The 20,924-nt window shown below is 41.6% G+C and overlaps 1 protein-coding gene across 2 annotated transcripts; it reads right to left on the reverse strand.

The window, feature by feature from the left end:
• Positions 1-2,001: 2,001 nt before the first annotated feature.
• AKAP10 (A-kinase anchoring protein 10) lies at positions 2,002-17,333 on the reverse strand. 2 transcript variants are annotated; one of them, XM_029083834.1, is made up of 13 exons: positions 14,796-14,877; positions 13,911-14,465; positions 12,351-12,449; positions 11,819-11,903; positions 11,340-11,463; positions 10,331-10,467; positions 9,019-9,163; positions 8,088-8,261; positions 5,914-6,023; positions 4,957-5,039; positions 4,319-4,371; positions 3,589-3,684; positions 2,002-2,450 (listed from the first exon to the last, which is right to left on the reverse strand). In XM_029083834.1, the coding sequence occupies exons 1-13, from the start codon at positions 14,875-14,877 to the stop codon at positions 2,445-2,447; spliced, it is 1,749 nt and encodes a 582-aa protein (XP_028939667.1). In that variant the 3' UTR covers positions 2,002-2,444. The 2 variants fall into 2 exon arrangements, with proteins under 2 accessions (XP_028939667.1, XP_028939668.1); XM_029083835.1 differs by lacking the exon at positions 2,002-2,450 and adding an exon at positions 17,291-17,333 and having other exon boundaries at positions 3,342-3,684; positions 14,796-14,978.
• Positions 17,334-20,924: the final 3,591 nt, after the last annotated feature.

A 20,924-nucleotide genomic window follows, 5' to 3' on the forward strand; every position in this document is an offset into this window, starting at 1 on the left:
TGAAGGGAGAAGGGCTGGGGCTGCAGTCAAAGGTGCTTTATTCACCAGACAAACACTGGCTCCTGGGGCTGGGCAGGACACAGAAATATAACGTCCTGAGAGACTCGAATCTGCCACGCAAACCCAGAACACAGCGAGAAATTCAACAGCACCCATCCCCTCCAGTACAAACCATTAACAACCACAGTGAGCATCAGAAATCCATAACCCTGGAGATCAACACTCCATCAAATCTAATCAACACCTATGGAGAGAAGAGGAAAAACCAGCAAGTGGGTCTAAATCAACAACCAAGCCTGGATTTACCCCTTGGCCGCTGTTCCAAGCAAAACAGCTTTGAGAAGCTGTCCCCAGCAACCAGCAAGTGCCCCCTGCCCGCTGCCTTCCCCTCCCAGAGCTGGGAGAGGCCCAGAGAACAAGGAGGAGCCCTGGCAAGGATTTCTCCCTTCTTTTTTTCCAGGAATGTTTCTCTTATCAGCCTCCAGGAGCTGCAGCACTACAGGTGTTTGCCACTGAGCTGACTTGAGATAAGCTGAGCCTCTCGCACTCGGTCAGCGCAGCAGCTGAACAAGAGGGAGCCCTGGGCAGCATTTCCACCCAAACCTCTGGCCTGTAATCCCCAAACGCACCCAGCTGGTTAGTTTGGATCCTGCCAAGGTGGAAACATCAGTGTCACACACAGGAGGGGTGAGGGATTCGCTTCCCTACGCAGAAGAGGATTCCAGGGTGTGTGTGTAGTTCAATGCTGTGGTACAGGACCAAGCCCTGCCCCTTCTACCTGTTTCCCAGCCTGTGATTAAAACACTTTCTCATTTAGTATTTAGATAGAAATTATTCTCATTTCACCACAGCACCATTAACATCAGCCATTAAAGATTAGGAAATGTGTGTAAATGCACCAAGGACAAATTGTTCAGTGGTTTGTTTCTTTTATAAACCCCCAAGACTCACATTTAAAAAAACCCAAACGTGTCAAGTTAAATCCCATCAAAACAGAGAACAGACACAAATTTTAATATTTATATATTTTAAATCAAAACACAATTAAATAGAGTATGTTTTAAGTACATGAATACTTGGGCATGAGAGAAAATAAGAGGTGGTACATAGTACCAAAAAACCTATACACAGCCTTTTTTGCTTTTTATAGACAATAGTGTGTCTCTATACAATCAAATATTGCAACAGAATAACACTTGCTAGTCAATCAAGAGATTCTGAACATTGGAGATGATTCGAGTTCTTTGCAAAGTGATGATTTTTTTTGCACAAGTTTGAGGGGAAAAAAAACAAAAAAGCATTCATAAGAGTAAAATAAAAATCCCAAACCAGAAGGGTTGCATCCTAAAAATGCAGCGATAACGTAACGGTGACGCGCTGAGAACTTCTGATCCTCTGCAAAATCAACTCACTGGAATGAAAAAAACCAAACCAAACCCAACCCAGAGGTGCTGTGCAACACGGTGGCTTTTTTACTTAAACTAAGGTTCTGCAAGTGGTGACAATGTCAGGGAGAAGGCCAGAGGTCGTTAAAAATTATTTTTCTTTGTAAACCAAACATCTGGAATTAGGTAGGAGGTTGGCTGGAGGACAACAAGCTATGGAGAATGGCAGCAATTACTTTTTTCCTTGCTTGTGGGATGGAGGGGAAAGAAAATGGAGTGGTCTAGAGGGTAGGATCTCCCCAGAAGGTGGGCTGCATTCAGAGCTGGGGCTCAGGAGCACAAGTGCCAGATGGGCTTTCGAGTCTGCTCTGTGGTGGAAGCAGAGGATCGTGTGTGCAGGTGGAAGAGTTCCACTGTCCAGGCTTCGCTCCTGCTCACTCTACGCTGCCTTGGAAGTTAATGTAGTTATGAAGGAAAATACAGTTTATCTTACAGTTGAATACTCATCTATTTCAATTAAGGAAAAGGAAAACTTAGAACTTGTTCAGGTCATTTCACTGCCAATGAATTCACCGTTTCAGGGTCACCTCCCCAGTGGCCACGGCGGCGACGCGCCCCGCAGCCTTCCCAATTATGTGTTTAAAAATTACAAGTAGTAGAACTAGAAACTACAGCAAAACCTTCCTCTCTTTCTCTTTGTTGTGGCTTGTGTCCCATTCCAGATATTTTGCTAAAAAGTCTTTTTGAGACAGGGTCAAGTATTTGTGAAGCTGATCACAGTTTCTCAGTGACACATTCGTCAACTGTGTCTTCATCTCTTTAAAAACCATCATTATTGTGAATGCCACATACAACAGGAAAAAGTGTCCCTTCAGGCTCTACAGTGGAGGTACAGAATTGCTTCTTCTTTTTAATTCTTCCTTACAAACGAGGGAGATGTTGGTGGTTGGAGTTAACAGTGCTTTGTTTTTATTGGCTGTGTTAAAGAACCCACCAGAAGGGACAGTTCGCTCATTCTCGAAGCGGAAAACCAGATTTCCTGTTCTGGTGTTTCTAAAATCATAGCTGGAAAAGGAAGAACAGGGTTAGAGTTCATTTTACCCTAAAACATACAAGGCAATCGCTCAAGAGAAAGACATTTTGTGTTAAAAATGTTGAAGTCAGGTATTCTCCTGAGTTTGGGAGAGAGAAAAACAAACACTAGTCCCAGAACACGCTCAACCTTCTGATGACTGTAACCATACTTGCTTAATTGAATCCAGAGCATCTGCACCCACTTGATATTTCTAAATACTGTGCTGAGTGACCTTTTCATCTAGCCAGACTGGAATTATAGCATTTGCAGCCAAGCTCTTCAGTGAAATCATTATACAAGTCATTTAAATATAACTGCTCTATGAAAAAGAGAAGTCACGGAGTCAAACTATGGATCCATCCGTTTGGGTCTAAGAACTGGGCTTTGGCACATGTTTACCTTCAATAATTAAAAACAGTGCAAGTTAATCTTTAAAAACTCAGACCTCTCAAAGCCAGAAGGACCAGATATTAACTTGATAAACTGCTGTCGTCGTTATTTCACAAAATCCAACTGTTGCGTCAGAACTGGTTGGGGTTTTGTGGGTTTTTTGGTTTGTTTGGTTGGTTTTGGGGTTTTTTTTTGTTTGTTTTTTTTTAAACAGAGAACATGTGGATTTGTACAACAACAAAGTCACTGACCAACAACATACAGCACTAAAGCACTCGCCTACGGACAGGGCTCCTGTGCCTTCTTCTAGAGGCTGCAGACACCGCACTGTGTCAATCAGCGCGGCCAACAAGGCAACTTCCCAGCTCTTGAGTCTTATTGACACTTTTAGGCAAATACACCAGCGTTCATTAACGTGAAACAGCACGTGGGAACTCAAACAAGGAATTACAGCATTGATCCTGCAACACAAATCACCCTTTTAAGGGTAAAGACTCAAAATGAACAAAGACCATTTCCACGCTCGCGCAGGAGAACCGCTACAGACGCTTGTCAAGAAATTCCTCCACCACACGTAGGCTGCAACACTTCCAACCTTTGCTTCTTCCTATCACGCTATGCTAGCTTGAACATTTACCAGCGTGGGTTTCAGATGCACTAGGAAGGCAGCAAGAACTCTGCTCCTCCCACAGGCTGCCTTAACTCAGATAAAGACCGGCAGCCTTTCCGCCCCCTCACCTTGGTAACCTTCTCCGACGGCTGGTCACATTGCGCCTGCTGCATCACGTCATTGACTATCATCTTTGCTATCCTCCAAGCCATCTCTTCTTGAGCCTGCCATAGAAAAAAACATCCCAAAATACAGATATAGCTTCAAGTTCTTAAAATAGAAATACAGTCCCCTCAGCATAATTCACAAGCTGAACCTTGGAGATGTGGTTAACCTTCACAACTCAGTGACTTGTAGTAAACCTACCCTCCCTTGATGGAAATGCACCTGGTTTCCAAGTACAGTGTCACCTTCAATTATCGTGAATATTTATGGTTTGATGCAATTCCCAAGACCATTACTGAAGTTTTTAGACTTATCTGTTGGGGACCTGGCCAAGCCTCTCTGAGGGGAAAAAGTGCAGCCTGTAGTCCATGTACAGGGGTCATTTCACAGTAAAAACCAAAGAACAACAGCATCTCCACTCCTAATTGTGGATTTATCTTACAACACCATAATAAAAACCTTGACTGCAAGCACACAGTTAACCACTGTATTAGTTAAACCAGCAAGCACTGGCAAAAATCAAGCTCGTTTCACACAAGCAGGCAATCAAATTACATTTCACACACAGAGTCTGACAGTTCTTGCTGGTGCATCAGAAAGACCCTCAGAGAAACAGCCAGTACTAAGAACTTCAATATTTCCCTAATCTACACTGTAAAATTAGTCACAAGGACAGCAGAAAAGAGGACACACCTCATCTGTGTTTCCTTGAACCCATTTCTTCATTGCTTGTGAAAACATGGACCCTAGTTGAGATAAAAAACAGCAAGTGAGGTATGTTAGAAACTCTGTGGAACACCTCTCCAAAAGCTCATTCCTTCCACCCTCCTGAAGGGTTTCACTGCTGGCGTTGGAGAACACAGGAGAGTGGCACCAAAGACAAGGGATTACGTGGAGCTGTGGTTCATTAGACACTGAGCCCGAATCATTCCTCTTCACCAGAGCTGAAAAGCAGCAGTAACAGCAGATCCCAAACTGGGTGGGAAGCATGTGGAGAGCTGAAGTTCTTTTTCATGTTGAGACCAAATCTTTGAAGGTTTGATCATCAGCTCAGCTGCCAGCAGCTTTCATTGCTGCCAGGTTCCATCGACAGCTCCAACTCCCACAGGCTGCTCATCCTCCCAGGGGTCCAGCTGGACCAGAAAAGCAGAATTTGGCTTGGAAATTGGGCCAGAGATGGGGTTTGCCTCAGCACAGGACGATCCCCTAAGCATCTCTATTTGGCTTAAAACAGATTTGGAAAGAGTCAAGAATCGTGCTTATCTTGACTGCAGTAAGGAGGGAGCAGTTCTGCAGATGTTTACAAAATGGAGAGAAAGAGGAAAACAAACCTTTTGATTTTTTGACATCAGGCTCTGGTTCAGATTCTCTGATAAACTGTCCCAGGTCACTGACTCGTCCAAACGTCATCCTCCTGAGGAGAGAAGGAGTAAAAGAACCACAAGGTTACTAAGGACTTGAGCACTATGGAAAGTCACCAATCAGGAAAACAAAAAAGCCACCACAATAAAGACTCTAGTGTTAGAACACTGGCCTTTTACCAATGACCACCTTTTCCACCTAAAACTGATACAAATCCCCCCCTCTTCTCATGTACCTGAATTTGAAGTGTATCCTAAAAATTCTTCTAGAAACTAGAAGTAGGCAAATGCTTGAATGACTCAATCGTGTAAAATCAACAGGCTGTGCTAGCAAGTGCTCTACGCTATCACAAAACCACGTCACTCGGGAGAACAGAGTTAACAGGGCCTAAAAGGACAGAAGCCTGGTATGCAACAGAAAAGCAAGGTAGCTATAGAAACAAAGAATTTCTGTCTGAGATCCACAGAACAGAAGAGCTTTATCACAAAGAGCAACTTAAGAAACAGAAGAATAGCTGTGCAATCTGCTCCAGAAATGAAGTGTAAGCCCTTCTCCACCACGGGGGTAGGGAGAAATCAAAGTTGCACGTTACAATATCAAAGGCTCTTAAGCTTTTTCTTTTCTGCTCCAACCTCAAACAGGAACAACTATGCTGTATTTTGGAGTCAGAGGAATAATAACTAGGAGAAAGAAAATAACCAATTGAAAATATTTTTAGGGCTGCCACTCTGGTCAGAGAAACATTCACTATGACACTGGTGTTAAATCACACTATTGAAATTAATTTACTTCCAAATATTAAGACACATACTAAGATTGCAACATCTTGCATTTATGTGAACTCTGAATGCAGAAGGACACAGCAAAAATGAAACAGAGGTGAAACAGACAACTAGAAAGAATGAGATACACTGAATGAGCCTTACCCTGCATATGTTCGTTGATATAAAGATTCTGGATCCAGACTTGCAGCATCTACAATTATTGCTTCATCAAAATTTTTCAGGATTTTAACATTAGCCTTTTTGACATTGGACTACAAATAAAAATTCTAAGTATTAGTGCCCAATGCAGACAACTAAGAGCTTCTTAAAAAAACTGCTATTTCAGTGCTTTTACACGTAGATAAACCTCCACACAGCCTCTAAGCAAGCATAAAGGAATTAGAGAGCATCTACACAGCGACAAATTCCTCACCCAGTATGACATTGTTTTTAAACAGAGGATGATAAAGTTACATGAACAGAGCCAAAGCCACAATGTACAGGTCAGCACACGTGTGTAAGTGCTGCTGTCTGAGCGTTATCAGCTGAACAGATCTGTGTGTGTGTGCAAATTATTTGTCTGTGAGGACCTAACACTGAACTCCCTCAAAAGCTGCAGCAGCTTCACTAGTCCCTCTCCTGCGCCTGGTAAGCGATTCCCAAACACACTGCGCTTCCCCCATACACAGAGAACAAACATTTATCTTTTTGGCTTGGAGTATTTAGATAAGATTATGAAAAATCCAAGGAAACATGAGAGCCAACAGCAGGGAGAGCACAAATGCACAGCAATCTATTAGCACCTTAACACAGAACAGAAACTTTCATGGGCGCTGCCTTGCGAGCTCCTTCCCCGCTGCTCTGCGTAAGCACTGTTCTTTATGCAACATTATGCAGAGACCCAGAGACTCTGCTATTCAGAGAAGCAGGAAAAAGGAATGCACACCACAAAACACAGCACTGCATTCCTACATCATCCAAGCAAGCCAGTTACCAGTAGTTCCTCCTGCTCAGGCTATCAGGCAATAGGATATTTCAAGATAGTCAGAACACAGGATTTTATTCCCCACTTTGTAAATAAGTGGGAATATTCCTTCCTTGCAAATTACAAGGTTTAAAAAATGTTATGAGCAGGTAGTTTGGCTTCCAAGTTGCTTGAAGCACAGTATGTGTCAATACTGTTGGTCTAATACTGGATGTAAAACCCACGGTAGCACTGCAGCGTTCAATAAAAGCAATTCAGCAACAGCAGCTCTAGCTCAGCTCCTCTGCTCCCAGCTGGGCTTGCAGTTTGCAAGCTGACCTGGTTACAGACAAGGCAGGATCTGCTTATCCTCTCTTTCACATCTGAATTAAGCAAAGCTAGAATTTTTGGAACACATAACTCTTGGTTAAAAACAAATCTCTGACACTACTGGGATGGTTTCAGAGTGTAGCTGAGCGAGCTCCACTGCCGGTCTCTGAGCTGGGCCTGCACAGGAACACAGCTCTGGGAAAGCAGCATCACAAAAAGCAATTAAAAAGAAAAAAAAGAGAGAGATGCTGGCCCACAACCAGGGCACCGTGCAAAGCAAACACACAGTGGACACTTCTCAATGACTTTGGAAGGGGAGCAGAGCTAAAGGAGGTCAGTCCTTGTTTCTAGGCAGTACAGCAAAGAAGCAGCCACTTTCCACACTTCTCTAGCTCTAATCATGCTCAATGATTAATTAGAACACCTTACCCAGCAATAGACTTTTTTAATGCCCAGCTTTACATCAAACTACATTCGTGCAAACAAAATGCAGGTATCACTCCCCAGCTCAGAGCATCTCAGTGGTAATAAGTGTCAGAGCTCTCTTTGGAAAGGTCAGGGGTCAGACCAGCACCATTAACCAGCTTGAGGATGGTAGGAGGGAAAAGTCTGCTGAGAAACTAGCTAACACTAGCTAATGTTTTCACAAGTGTCAGTTCTTGCCTAAAAATTATAACTATGGCATTGATAAAAAAATATTATTTCTAATAAAAAGTTTAATTAAATGTTAGTGCACTATGAAATAGTCTTTAGTGAATATTAACAGCTTCATAAAAACTTAACTTTGAAGCAAAGAACTACAAGCAGTACAAGACTTCAGGTACAACAAATGTGATGGCTACTCTTCCATGTCCACACTGTTCCTTTGAACTTAGCAGCAGGTAAACGAAACACGTCCTAATACAACACAGGCTTTAATGTTAAAGTGGAATGGGAAACTTCAAATCAAAGAATGTTTCCTTACAGTGCAGGATCTCTGATATTGATACAGAAAAGTGACTGCAGCATTTCCCAGAACAGAATCAAACCATCAAACTCATACCTGGGAGGCAGAGCCATCCGGGCCCCCTATGGAATCGTTATCAGGAGAGTTACTGGGGCCATGAATACTCAGTGCAATATTCCCTCCTGGAAATTCATCTCCTCGTACTGAATGGATGAGATCATTCAAGTATTTGTAGTAAAGGTTGCTGGACAAGAAACCAGGTAAAAAAACCTGAGAGACAGAAGAAAGAGTCCTCTTTAATCAAAGCTGGTCTGCACAATGCCTGTAGATCGTGTGCAGAACAGGAGGGACACACAAACATCTCAGTCCTTGTGTAGGTGATACACAAGTACAAGTGTCCACACGTGGAATTATTCTGGATCAGTGACTGTATTGCTTTAAATTTGAATCCTGCTGCAAAATGACCAAAAATAACTATGTATTAACCAAATCCTTCCATAACTGGAACTGAAGTTGAGATTTTTTTCTTCCCCCCTCTAGAAAGGCCTGGCAACCCAACAGGCTTACAGCTATTTTGCTGCACTGTTCAAAAATCACCAGCAGCTCCTGAATCAAATCATTAATCTCTAGTAACCAGGTATCCCAGAGTTACACCATTAGCTACACCACTGGTATTAGACTTGCAAACAACTGCTACTAGGAGGAAGGAAAATTTCCTGAAGATATCTAATAAGCTGTTGATAGCAATTCACATGGGAGGAAATTCTGTAACTGCCATTAAAATGCAGTAATAACCAAGACAAACATGTCACAGAGAATTAACAGAAGCCAGTGGGTGGTATCTTCTCAAATTAGACTGAGAAAAGAGTCTAGCGAATTTTACTCAAGCTGTTCTATTATCCAGGTAAACACAAAGTCAGTAAAAGAACAGGACAAATCAGAGATGCTGAAGAGGACACCTGCCACGCTGCAGAATCTCCACATCATCTTTACTAACTGTCAAACAGTCCTGAAGAAGGCATCTCACCGTCTCCATGGTAGTCCACGCCTGGCGTAAGGGAGTAGTGAAACAGTTTGGGAGAGGACCACCTTCCCTGCAGATGTTGGATTCAATCTCTAACCTCACCGAGTCATCGAACCCAAGAGGATGCGTGGCTTGAAGGGAGAAGTACCTGCAGCAGCGGACAGGGGAAGAAGACAACACAAAGGGATTTGCAAAACTCCGCAGGTGGTGAGATCCCACCCTTTCCAAAGACCACGAATCATGCTGCAGTCACTAGATGGTGCTGGCTTCAAAAACATTTGTACAACTGAGCCTCACTAAGCACAGGGAAGAAAGTCCCCAGTTCAGAGAAACATTTTTGGATAAAGCCTTGCCCTGGAAATACAGATAAAAACCAGAGCATCGTGTGACCAGTGATGGGGAGAATCTCACACACACAGCCTTGTAGCAGGGAAACAGGAAACACCCAGAACTCGGGAGCAGCACTTGCTCTGCTCATCACACCACTGAAAACAGTTTATGGATGGAGCAGAGGGATTTCTGACAAAACCACTGCTAGATTTAGGGTTGAACTAGATGATCTTAATGGTCTTCTCCAATCAAACTATTCTATGATTCTATGGAAGTCACCGTGAATTGTTTTGCTTCCTCTCCAGTTATTATTTCCTACTTGGGTAATAACTCAACAAGCTTGTGGCAACGAGTCTCACACTTAATCTTCAAAACAAGCTTTTTCTGGAGGCTGTTTTGATGTCTGTCTTGCAGTTGCATTACTGCAAAGGTGAAGCATAAAATAAAGGAAAAAACTTCCACTCTTGAGAATGACAGGAAAGTCTGATATTAAGAGGGATCTGGTTGCCTCCTTAAAAAAAAGGGGAAAGATTTTGAAATACTAAGAACAAGCACTGTTTGGTTTTTACAATGTGTGATAACAGCTCCTAGAGCCTGCTTTAAATGGAGAACAGGATCTGAACCTTAAGGTTTTTCTGCAGTGATGCATCTGCTATCAGGTTTAAATCCTTTATTTTCAAATAGCAACCAACTGGCTTTGATATTTCACAACCAAACATTAACTCAAGCAATCAAGTCCTGAAACTTGTGAATTTTTTTTAAGAATGGAGTCCTTATGAGTATTTTCTCATGTATAAAGAACAATTTTAGAAGTTCTTATGTGCCTACACATCGAAGGTTGTCTTAATAAAATGCATTTCAGCACAACGGTGCAAGGCTGCAGAGTTATGGTGTGGGAATGAGAAGTTCCTTTCACACCGTGCGACACAGAAGTACGAGCACAAAATCAGAGCTTCAGAAAGAAGTAATTGTTGAACTCCCTCACTTGTCATATAAAATCATGGCATCGTTCTGTGCTTCTTGCCCATCATACTGGCCTTTTTTGGCAGCAAGTTGAGACTGGAAGTTATCTGCTGCCAGCCAGAACTGCAATACGTTAACGGCATCTTCTTTCTCCATGTACTGGAAGGGAAATTAAAAAAAGAGGAGAAATTAAAGAAGTTTTAGCAAGAAACTTTTAATAAGTACAGACAAACCTGCTCCTTCCCATTTAAAACAAGAAACATAGTTCATATATTAATGATGTAAAATTGTCACCAGGGCTTATAAATATTCTGAATTTTCAGATACAGTGTTGCAGATAGATTTAGCTTGTTAAAAAAAAAAAAGGAACTTGTGACATTTCTTTTCTATACTGATTTTCACATTTAGTTTCTAAATAACAATTTATTTCTATCATACTAAAGAGAGGAAATGCTATTTTCACTCTGTGCTTAGTTTACACTGAACTCAGCACATTGTCTCAGCCTCCCAGCTTGTTGTTTCAAACTCCACTGGCCTGTCAGACTATCAGGACAAGTATTTTACTACTAACAGATGATTCCCTACAGGTACACGACCCCACAACTGTAAAATCACACATTTAACCTACCACATTCCAACCTGGCATCCTCTCCATGTAAAGCTAGTGAATTATTTGTCATCTGTAAGAAAGCTTAAGGCTTTCAAAGTCACTACTTCATTCAGCAAGATTCAGGTGACTATGTCAAAGCTTCTACAAAGCAGAGAGACACTTAAAAACACTCACTGAACTTGAGAAGATACGTACAAATACTCACTCTACAGTACAGTGTACAGGTCTGAACATCTGAAGTAGTTTTACACATGGGCAGGAAACAGTTTAATGCATTTTCTCCCAGAAAAAAGATACACTTCATCTTTTTAGTTATATTTGAGGTGTCTTTATTAGAGCCAGCAGGGGATGGATAGTTTTTTTTCCATTTGATAGAAAGGAATAGAAAGAAAAAAAAATAAACCCAAAACCTAACACTCACCTCAGAGAAATAGAACAGGGCTGATTCACAGAAAAGTATGTCAGCCAGATAAACAGTCCCACTAGTCAGCACCTCAATCTGATATTTACAGAAATGATGACTTCGCAAAAATTCACTAAAGTGCCTGCACACAGGTAGAATAACAATTAGTTATTAAGAGTCAAAAGCATTCAAGGCACCTTATCAATTTGTTCTTGCCCCAGAATTCTTAATGCTTTTAGTTGGCTAAAGGCAAAACAAACAAGACACAGTGCAGGTTTACAAATGATACAAGAGAGATGAAGAATGTAATAACAGCGTGGACATACAACTTCAGCCAGTCAGCACAAGAATGGATGTGGAGGGAGAGATCTGAGCAGTTTCCCACAGAAGACTGCACAAGAAAGTGACTATATGGTTAAACCTCCATAAATGTATTTAACAGAACCCCCTTTTGCAAAGGGACAACAGACACAAGACAAACTGTTCAAGCAACTTACTCTTGTTCCATTGCATGAAACACTATTGACTGTGCTGTAACAAAACAATTCGGATCCACTTGTCCATCTTCCCCACAAATCTTTGCTGCAGAGAAAGACCAGGTTAATTTTAACATGCATTTGGCTGACTGAGCTGAAAGACATGAGTGGTGACTAGTTAATGGAAAATTGCACTTCAAATCCACTAGAATCAGCTGGTTCTGACTGTGCAAAAAGAGCTTTTAAAGTCCTGCAGGCAGCTGAATGACAATATTGCTGCTAAATGTTTGACTGAGACTCGAATCCGGATTCCCCCCATAACCACCAGGAATTCTTTCACTAATTTAGGCAAAGTCTCTAAAAGTTCTTCTGGGGATATTGCACAGCACTACTGAAAGGTCAGATCCACTGACACTTGTAATGTGATCTACTATCTTCTTACAACTGAATTTAAAACTCAAAAATAAAAAGAAATCAGTGTGTGTGGTATTAAAGATGTATTTCTATGGGGAAGGAGGAAGCTCTGAAATGAGGAGGGAGCACACGTTCTTACCAACTATGTCATTTCTCATTGCTTCTGTAATAGGTATTGGTTTAGCAGCATCTGGAGAGATATATTTGGTAAAAGTACTAACTGCATCCCGTTCTATACCTACAAGGAAGAAAAACAGAGTCAAGCTTTGAATTCCTGGGCACAGGTGTAAAACAAGGAGTGAATAACAACGTCTGCTCTTTAGAAAAGGAAGTGCCTAATTGCCAGTGACAAGTTCTCTTCCCATGAAGCTTTCAGCCCACTACTCAATAGTTTGCTACTGAGAAGCTACAGTGACTGTGTTATCTCCAGCCAGGTCCCATAAGTGCAGCACAGACTGACTAGTGAGAGGGAATGAAGCAATGGAGCTCTGAATTCCCTGCCCCTCGACAGGACAGCACCCTCTTCCTCAGCTGCACACCTCAGTCCCAGAAATAATGTCCTTCTGGCAAGATCTGCAGTGAAGCTCCCAATTTCTAGCTCTCATCATAGAGACTTTGAAACACTTGCATGATAAAGGAATTAAAAGAAAAAAAAACAATCTTAAAGCAGGATGCCTCAGAACAAGATGTATGTTTGACATGTCATCTTTTGAGAGTTGGGACACTGCTCTGGAAGAGAGAAAAATTATACTCCTGACTTTCCAGATGTCTCAAAAAGGACCCAGTACTTTCAACTTCTTTTTAGATGCCAGAAAGCAGAGATGTTTTTCATGACTAAAGTATCATTGCATTTGTTTAAGCTGCTTTGGGGCTGAGGTTATGGATTGTGGAGGTACATGATAAATAAATACATGAGAAAAACATCAAGAGAAAGGGATGCAACACAAGGAAACAGTTGGGCAAACAAAAGGAACCAGTATGAAGAAAGGAGTGTTTCCTTTTTGTCTGTAGACTTGCACAAATGAGAGAGGATGGAGTAGATGCAAAGTAGAGAAACAGGTTACTGTGCATGTAGCTTACTACCAAAAGTAAATATTTTAATTTCATCCTTACTTCCAGTAGCCTCTGAAGAGGTGGAATCCAAATGAGAACAGATCAGTTACAAGAGGAGGAGCTCTATCAAATAAATCCAAGAACAAAACCAGCATATTCCACACAAAAATCTCTCCAAGTCTCTTGTAACCATTACTGATGTCATTTCACGTCATACAGGATATTTACCCTCTGTGGAAAGTTAATTATCAATTCTCAGCCCCATCATCCAAATTTCCTGCAATTCTTTTAAGTTGGGATGAGATGGGTGAGGGAAAAACAGGATGTTGCAATGTTCATCTTCATTTCTTAAGATTACACATGTAGGATCAGAAGCAACCTGAGCTGATCAGAGTACATAACAATTCTGCAGTCTCTCCAGCAGCGTATTTATTTTTGAACAACCAGTCAGACAATACAGAGCTCAAACTGACCGTCAGCTCACACAGCAAGTGAAGATTACTGACATACAAAATTAGTTTGTTCCTCACAACATCACATCATGCTTACTAAGAACATGTGAAACTGAGGCAGCTCACTGAACAAAGCCAGCAGCTCCCGCCCCATCTCCCCACCTTTTTAAAGAAGGGGAACACATGGCACTTACTTTTCATGAGTTTTCCTGACAAGTCTCTCAGTGCAGAGGAAGGGCTGTTTCTATTTGAGACGGTCAGCTTGGAAGATTCTTGCTGATCAGCTGGAACAGAATGGGTCCCTGTCTCAGATTTGCTTAGACAAAGAACACTCGCATTGTCGCTCTCCTGAGCCGAGAGTGCGTGTTTCGGGCTGTTGATAGTTCTGTCGTTCTTGTCCGAAGCCACTGGCTTGGTCCTGAGCAGATGGACTGTGCTAGAATCCTCCAGTCTCTCCTCAAGCAATCCAGTTGGAGAAGATGATGCAATTTCCTGCTGTTTCGAGGGTGACACTGGCTCTGCCAAGGAACTCTGCTTGACTGTGTTCAGGCTGTGTGCTCTTATACGGGACCACGTCGTGGAGTGGAAGCTTTCAGCCTCTAACCAAAACTTAACTAAGTGTTCCATTCTACGTAGTTCCATAAACTGGATAAAATAAGGGAGGGCTACATTGTCCTGCAAAACTTGTTCAAGGGTCTTTGAAAGGCTTGATTTGGTCTCTTGAGCCTGATAATTCAGACACGATCTGCCTAAAAATAAAATAATAAAAAAAATAGGGAATGACTTCATATTTTACTGCAGACATGGGTGTTCAATACAAAAATGTCCTGCAATGCAAGTGGTGAAAAGACAATTCCAATGTGATGGGGGTACACAAAGTAAAGGAACCTTTTTTAACAAGCATATGGACCGTGCCCCTTCAAAACCCTTCTAGGGTAACACAGATGCTATTGTAACAGCAGTCAGATTTTTTAATTCCCTAATCTACTTGGTGCAAACCAAAGGACGGTGAGCACACCAGTCACATTCACAGAAGAAAAAGAAATGTTGATGTTATCACAGAGCTGATGAAGCCTTACCTAAGTCTCCAAAATGAGCAGCTTCCATGTGACTTGGCTGCTTCTTAAGGGCAGCTGTCCGACTGCTAGAGAAAGAGTCCATGTTGGCAGAGATGGCGTTAATCGCCACATGGCTTGGTCCTGCAGCCTCCAGCAAGGCATGATTCCTAGTGCTTCTTTGAGGGGAATGTACTGGTATTGGAGCTGGAATCAAGACAGGAATGATTACAAGACAAGGATCCCAAGACCTCTTCTAAGCAGCACCCAATGCTAGTCACCCCAAAAATACACCAGAGAGTTTGCAAGAGTGAATCTTATTAAAAACCTCATTGTCCCACTGTGTGTCATCTTTGATCAAGGGGCTGGTAAGAGTGAAGACCACAGAAATAAATGAATTTTATTACAGCAAGAATAAACTCATTTCCAATAGATCAGTGGTATCCACCCACCTACACCTGCCTTATTCAGTAGCTAAAAGACTCCAAGTCTAAGTTTACATGTGAAATTCTATTCCTGTGTCTTCCCGCTTCCTCTATAACCACTATTGTAAGAGCTTCATGCTTTGTCAGTGATTTAATTTAGTTCTTACCAATCCATTTCCACACCCTTTTTGAAGGCTAAAACCTGTTACAAAATCATGAACTACAAAGCTATTTGTGAGTTTTAACAAGAATATCTTTCAAAAATATTTTCTTTGCCTCTTATTTGGTTTTAAGAGAAAAATGCAGTAAGGAAGCCTCTCTGATAAAACCCAGGTTATAAGCTTCAACCTCCTCTTGCTGTTTCAGAACACAGCTGGCAATTTGAGCCTGAAGAGAACAAAGAAGAACTTCCTCACACAAAACTCCATCAGTGAAAAAGCATCAATTAATTGTTAAATTAATTGGTGACAAAGCTGATAAAACACGCTCCCAGCGGTTTCAAAAGCTCTCAGGAAATGCATTTGATTGGGATGTCGTGCGAGGACATCTTACACCTCTGACTTGGAGCGAGTCAGATGACACCATCTCAACACGCTGCTTCCCAACAACCTGTTTCATCAAGGTGTCAGGCGACTTGGTTTGAGGACTTTCATGCTGCGTGACTTTATTTTTGTTCACAATTTCATGACACTCAATGACAGAAGCTGACAGTTTCACACCTGCACGCCATGGCAACACACACCTCAGGAGGAACAGCACAGGGGAGTTAAATGGTCAAGGTATTGCAAAGTGTTTCTCCAGTTGCAGCGTTCGGTACCAAGACACCACGTGCCACCTCTTGCAAAGTCCTTGGTATTTAGAATCACAGTGGCTGGAAAAGACCTTTGAAATCATCGAGTCCAACCATTTCATACCAGCAATAATGGAGAAAACACATTTTTTCCCCCCAAGCCAATGGCTAAAAAAAAACTGATGACATGAACTGGGGAAGAGCTGCTGGAGGAGACAGAGCCACACTCCTCGGAACGGTTTGGGCTTTTGTGAATTAGATTCAAATTTAATTTTATACTATGAACATTGTTCTACTCAATCAAAGGATCAAACACCTGTTCCAAAGCCTCTGGACAGCCCCACACTGCTAACCCAACACCACACAGATCATGGAGCAGCTCCTTGCCAAACTGGAAAGATGCTCTCTGTTTGCAGCAGCTCACAACGTGCAAACCAACATATTTTCAGATTTATTTTTATTTACAAGCAACGTAACTTCTTTCAGCTAGACATCAGAGACTGCAGTTGCACTGAAATCACAGGGTGTGCTATTAAACTGATGCAATTTATTGTTTCCCATATTTGATTTGAAAGACAGACCACCAAAGTGAAAAAAGCCTTTAATTTTCTCTTGATAACCAGATAACACGTTGACAAGTACAGAAACAGGATTTTGTCTGAGGAAATAAAAGTAACAGATCAGATTGACACAAATTACCTCATCTCCTTTTAATATTGCAACAAAACCTGACAGGATAAATAATCTTGTTTTCCCATGGTTTATAATCTTCCTTCCCATCAAGATTTTTTTTTTCTCCTCTCTGAACAGATTTAGCAGCAAGATTTCTGCATCACATGGAGCAGCATTAGAACAGCCATTCATTCTGACCAAGACTGGGATCTTCAGTCTCACAAGCCACATCAGTCAAAGGCACTGGCAGCCTCTCTTGCAAATCAGACACAGTTAAGCTGCATCTTCAGAACTGCAGAGTACACTACACGTAAGCAAGAAACTTCAGAAGCCATTTGTTGCAGATAAAGAATAACCACTATTTGCAAGGTGACTGAATCCCATGATCACTTTGAATTAAAGCTCATGTCTGACATAATTTAATAACCTTCTGTACTTACAGATTCAGCAAGATGACTAGGAAAGATTAGTTACTATAAATAGTCAGAAAGAGAATTAAGTTTTGGGTTTTAGTTTTGATGGAGAGGTCACATCAGTGCTCAGCTGTAAGGAAATTATCCCACTGGTTAAAATAACAATGGCAGATGATATCAGATATCTGAATTTATAGACAAAGTAAATACTGATCTTACTTTTAATTGCTTTCACATCCGTGGTCTTTTCTTGTTCTTTGCCTTTCACTGTAAAACACAAAGGAAAATGTTAATGCTGTTTTGGGTGACTAATGGCATTTACCAGAGAATGGACATAAAATCCCCAACTTCAGCAAGTATTAAAGGCAGATGTAAACTATCATTTTGTTAAAACTCATCTCTCATATTTAAATCTGCACATCTAGAAACTGACAGAAGCTTCTGAAACTTTATTGCTGGTTTATTTTCAAAAGCAAAACCTTATCATCCACAAGTTTAGTGAAATACAGTGTGTTGAAATGAACATTGAGAAAGACACTTGCTGTCTCTGATTACAGCAAGGCAACGTTCCAGGTCACTTTAATAAACAGCATTAACTGGAAAGAACAGATGTGTTTTAAGAGTCAGGTATTGGCAGATGCTCTCTATGAACTAGAAATCACACACACCTAAACCCAACACCTCCCTTGTATTACAGGAAGAGCAGTACAACACACAACAGAGATGCACGTGGAACCAGTTCCACGAAGCCAGAGCCAGCTCACAACTCCTCAGTCATGACAGATACTACAGAAATGTTCTGGAAACACACTGCAAACAGTTAATTCTCTCACAAATAATATTGTTTAACTACCACCATCCAGCCTGTGGCAAACAACTGAGGGGAAAATAATAGTTTAAAAAGTTGTGATGGAAAAGCAATTTTTTTTTAAATTATTTTTTAAAGGAAGTTCCTAAAGGAAGTGAATGAGATCTGTTTAAAACAAAAATAAAGAAACTGAAGGAGCAGATAAACAGGATAGCATGAGAAACAAATGAAGTGGTGATATCGAAGAACACGATCTACTAGTGAAACCTCCTCTGGCTGCTCCAGGCTGGGATTATTACTACAAATAGGTCATCTTTGAACAGCGATCGTGCCGCCCTCCCAAACCTCACCACAAACCATAACCCAGCACAACCAAAATTTACATCACAAAACATGAGTAGATTTAAAAAAAAAAAAATAAACCCCTTCCTATTCTGCCCTGAGTATTTTAAATATTTCAAAGGGAAACTCCAGTCCCTGGTTACATAACTGCCCTGCACGGTGGCGGCTGCAGCGCCGTCAGCCTTCGCGGCGAGCAGCAGTAACGGTGCAGCTCTGCAAACTGGCAACTCAGCATTTCAGATTTGAGCTCCAGCAGCCAGCACATTCCCTGGTTGATACAGAGGTTTAAGTCCCCATTAAAAGAGCTGGAACCTGGTAAAACTGAATTCTTGCAGCCAGATGCAGCTGTGAACAGTGAGAATAATCAGCTTTTACGTAACTGGGGGTGTGCTGATTTGCAGGATCACTGAAGAAAATCTGGGTGTGTGAAATAATCCTGAGGTGCAAGGGGAATGAAGGAACCTCTACACAGTATTACAAACCCTTTATCTTTCCAAAATTATTCCAATAGTTGATTCATCAAACTGATTCCTAACTATCAGCAATGATTCTCAAGTTTCAGAGTCCTCCATAAGCCTATTTCTGTTTAAATACATCTGCTCCTTCTTACCAACTACTCAGTTCCTCTCTGTCTAATTACCTACTTATCATTTGTAATATGAACTCCCGGTTCATGTTCCCAACCTCTTCGTACACAGGCTTCTTTTGTCCCCGTCAGCTTCAAGCAGAACAAAATTAAGCGGTTAACAGCAGAGGACAAAAGAAAACTCCTATACGTGACAAGATCAAATTTTAGAGAGTGAAGTTTCAGTAAAGGAATTTACTTCCACTTTCCTCGAAAAAAGGATGTCCCTGGGTGTCTGCGTGAAGCCGGAGAGAGAACTGCGGCACGCGGCGGCCGGGGACCGAGAGTGAGTGAGAACTCCCAGTGACAAACCCCCTTCACAAAGACCCAGGCAAGCCACCCACGTGAGAGCGGAAAGTTGTAATTCACATCTTGAAATGCAGCAGAAGGAACACACCGAGGCTGCTCACGCAGGTACCTACACAAAAGCAATCTACAACCTCAGAGGCCATGCAGCTGGTAGAACCCTGCACGTTACTGCCAGGGTATGCCCAGGGAACGAGCACGTGCTCTGGCTGTTCTCACCAACAACCATCTCGTCATCTGCCCTCAAGACCCCGGCTGCTGGTCCAACTCTGAGAGTTCAATTTCTCAAGCTATTCTCCACCTGCAGCTTTTTAGACCTTTATTTTAAGGCACATACTAAAAAACCTCCCCTATTTCACTATAATTTTTTTAAAATTGTTTTTATTTTTACCCAACAAAACTTTAACCCAAAGACATTGATGCTTTTATACGGTTTTGGATTGTGTGTGTCTAACCTACAGAATTTTATCATAAGCCCTAATTTGTTGCTTCTTTCCTGGCTGGAGTTTAAGATCTTCTCTAAAAGCCAGTATCTAAAATGGAGATTATACAGAACAATTTCATTTTATGTACAATGCAGATGAAAGCTTACTTCTCTCCTCTCCTTAATAGTGCCTCTCTTGGGAACTTAGTTCTGACTGTGCTTCTCTGACCAGAGATCCTTTAATCAAAGTAACACAAACAGATACTCAATTAGCCATTTCATTACTTTCTCCCTGAGAAAGTTTTCAGCAAAGCTTACACTGTTCCTGTGATCACACATCAGGCTGGAACATCAGCTCCACAATTCTCTTCATCAACAAAGCAGCAGAAACTGTTTCTGAGCAGTTTATAAGCAGTATGCAAGTTTTATTCTGTAGCACATTAGTATGTAAACACCTCAAAAAGGATTATCTATACAAAACCTTCAGTGCACTTTAAGAATCTTTACAACTCTTAATATGAGCAGAAGTTTAAACTCATTTCTTTAAACTCATTTCTCCCAGGACTGCTGCACTGACCTCCACAAAGATGCAATTTTCAGGGCTGCTACTTTGGCTGAGCAAGCTTACAACAGGACACGCCAGCCAAGAGCAAAAACACTGTTTCAAATAATACCTTATTTCCTCTTAACTTACAGTCTTGTCCCCCCAAAATGTATATTTTAGGCTTCAGCAACTGAGAAATGCGTTAGGAGAGCGTTGTACCAGCCACTGCTGGAAGAGCAATGGTCGCATTACTTGAACTCCAGCATTAGGAGATAACAGAACTGCTTTCCCAAGAGGCCCTTCCTAAAAGGTGCCACTTTCAACAAAAACCACTCAGACCACATTATCGTGCAGATTGGAAGAGTTCTGCACCACATTTCATCACAAGCTGCAGCACAAGCGCCTTCAAAACATTTCACTCTCAAAGAACATTTAGACTTTATCCATTTGTGCTACAGTAATACTATGAATATTTCAGGAGTCCTGAATTCCAGCTCTCAGCTCGTGCTTCGTAACGTCAACAGATCACAAAAGAAACTGTCAATGACTCCTTTGGCTTTTAGGAAGAGCTCAGCGTGACGAGGTCCCTTTTCAATCAGGGTTTTTAGCTGCTGCTGGAACATACTCAGCCTGTTACACCTTTTATTAAACAAGGGATTTATTAAATAATCAGCATTGTGAAAAAAAATACTCTGTAAACCGTTCAAGAGGCTCAAAAATTACAAGAGGGAGGAGGCATTTTGTGGCAGCCCATCTAACTGCCCGGGTCACCCGTTTCAGAGCTGCTCGGAGGGGTGCGGAGCC

Source organism: Antrostomus carolinensis, unplaced genomic scaffold (genome assembly GCF_000700745.2).
Source record: "Antrostomus carolinensis isolate BGI_N321 unplaced genomic scaffold, ASM70074v2 scaffold42432, whole genome shotgun sequence".
NCBI lineage: Eukaryota > Metazoa > Chordata > Aves > Caprimulgiformes > Caprimulgidae > Antrostomus > Antrostomus carolinensis.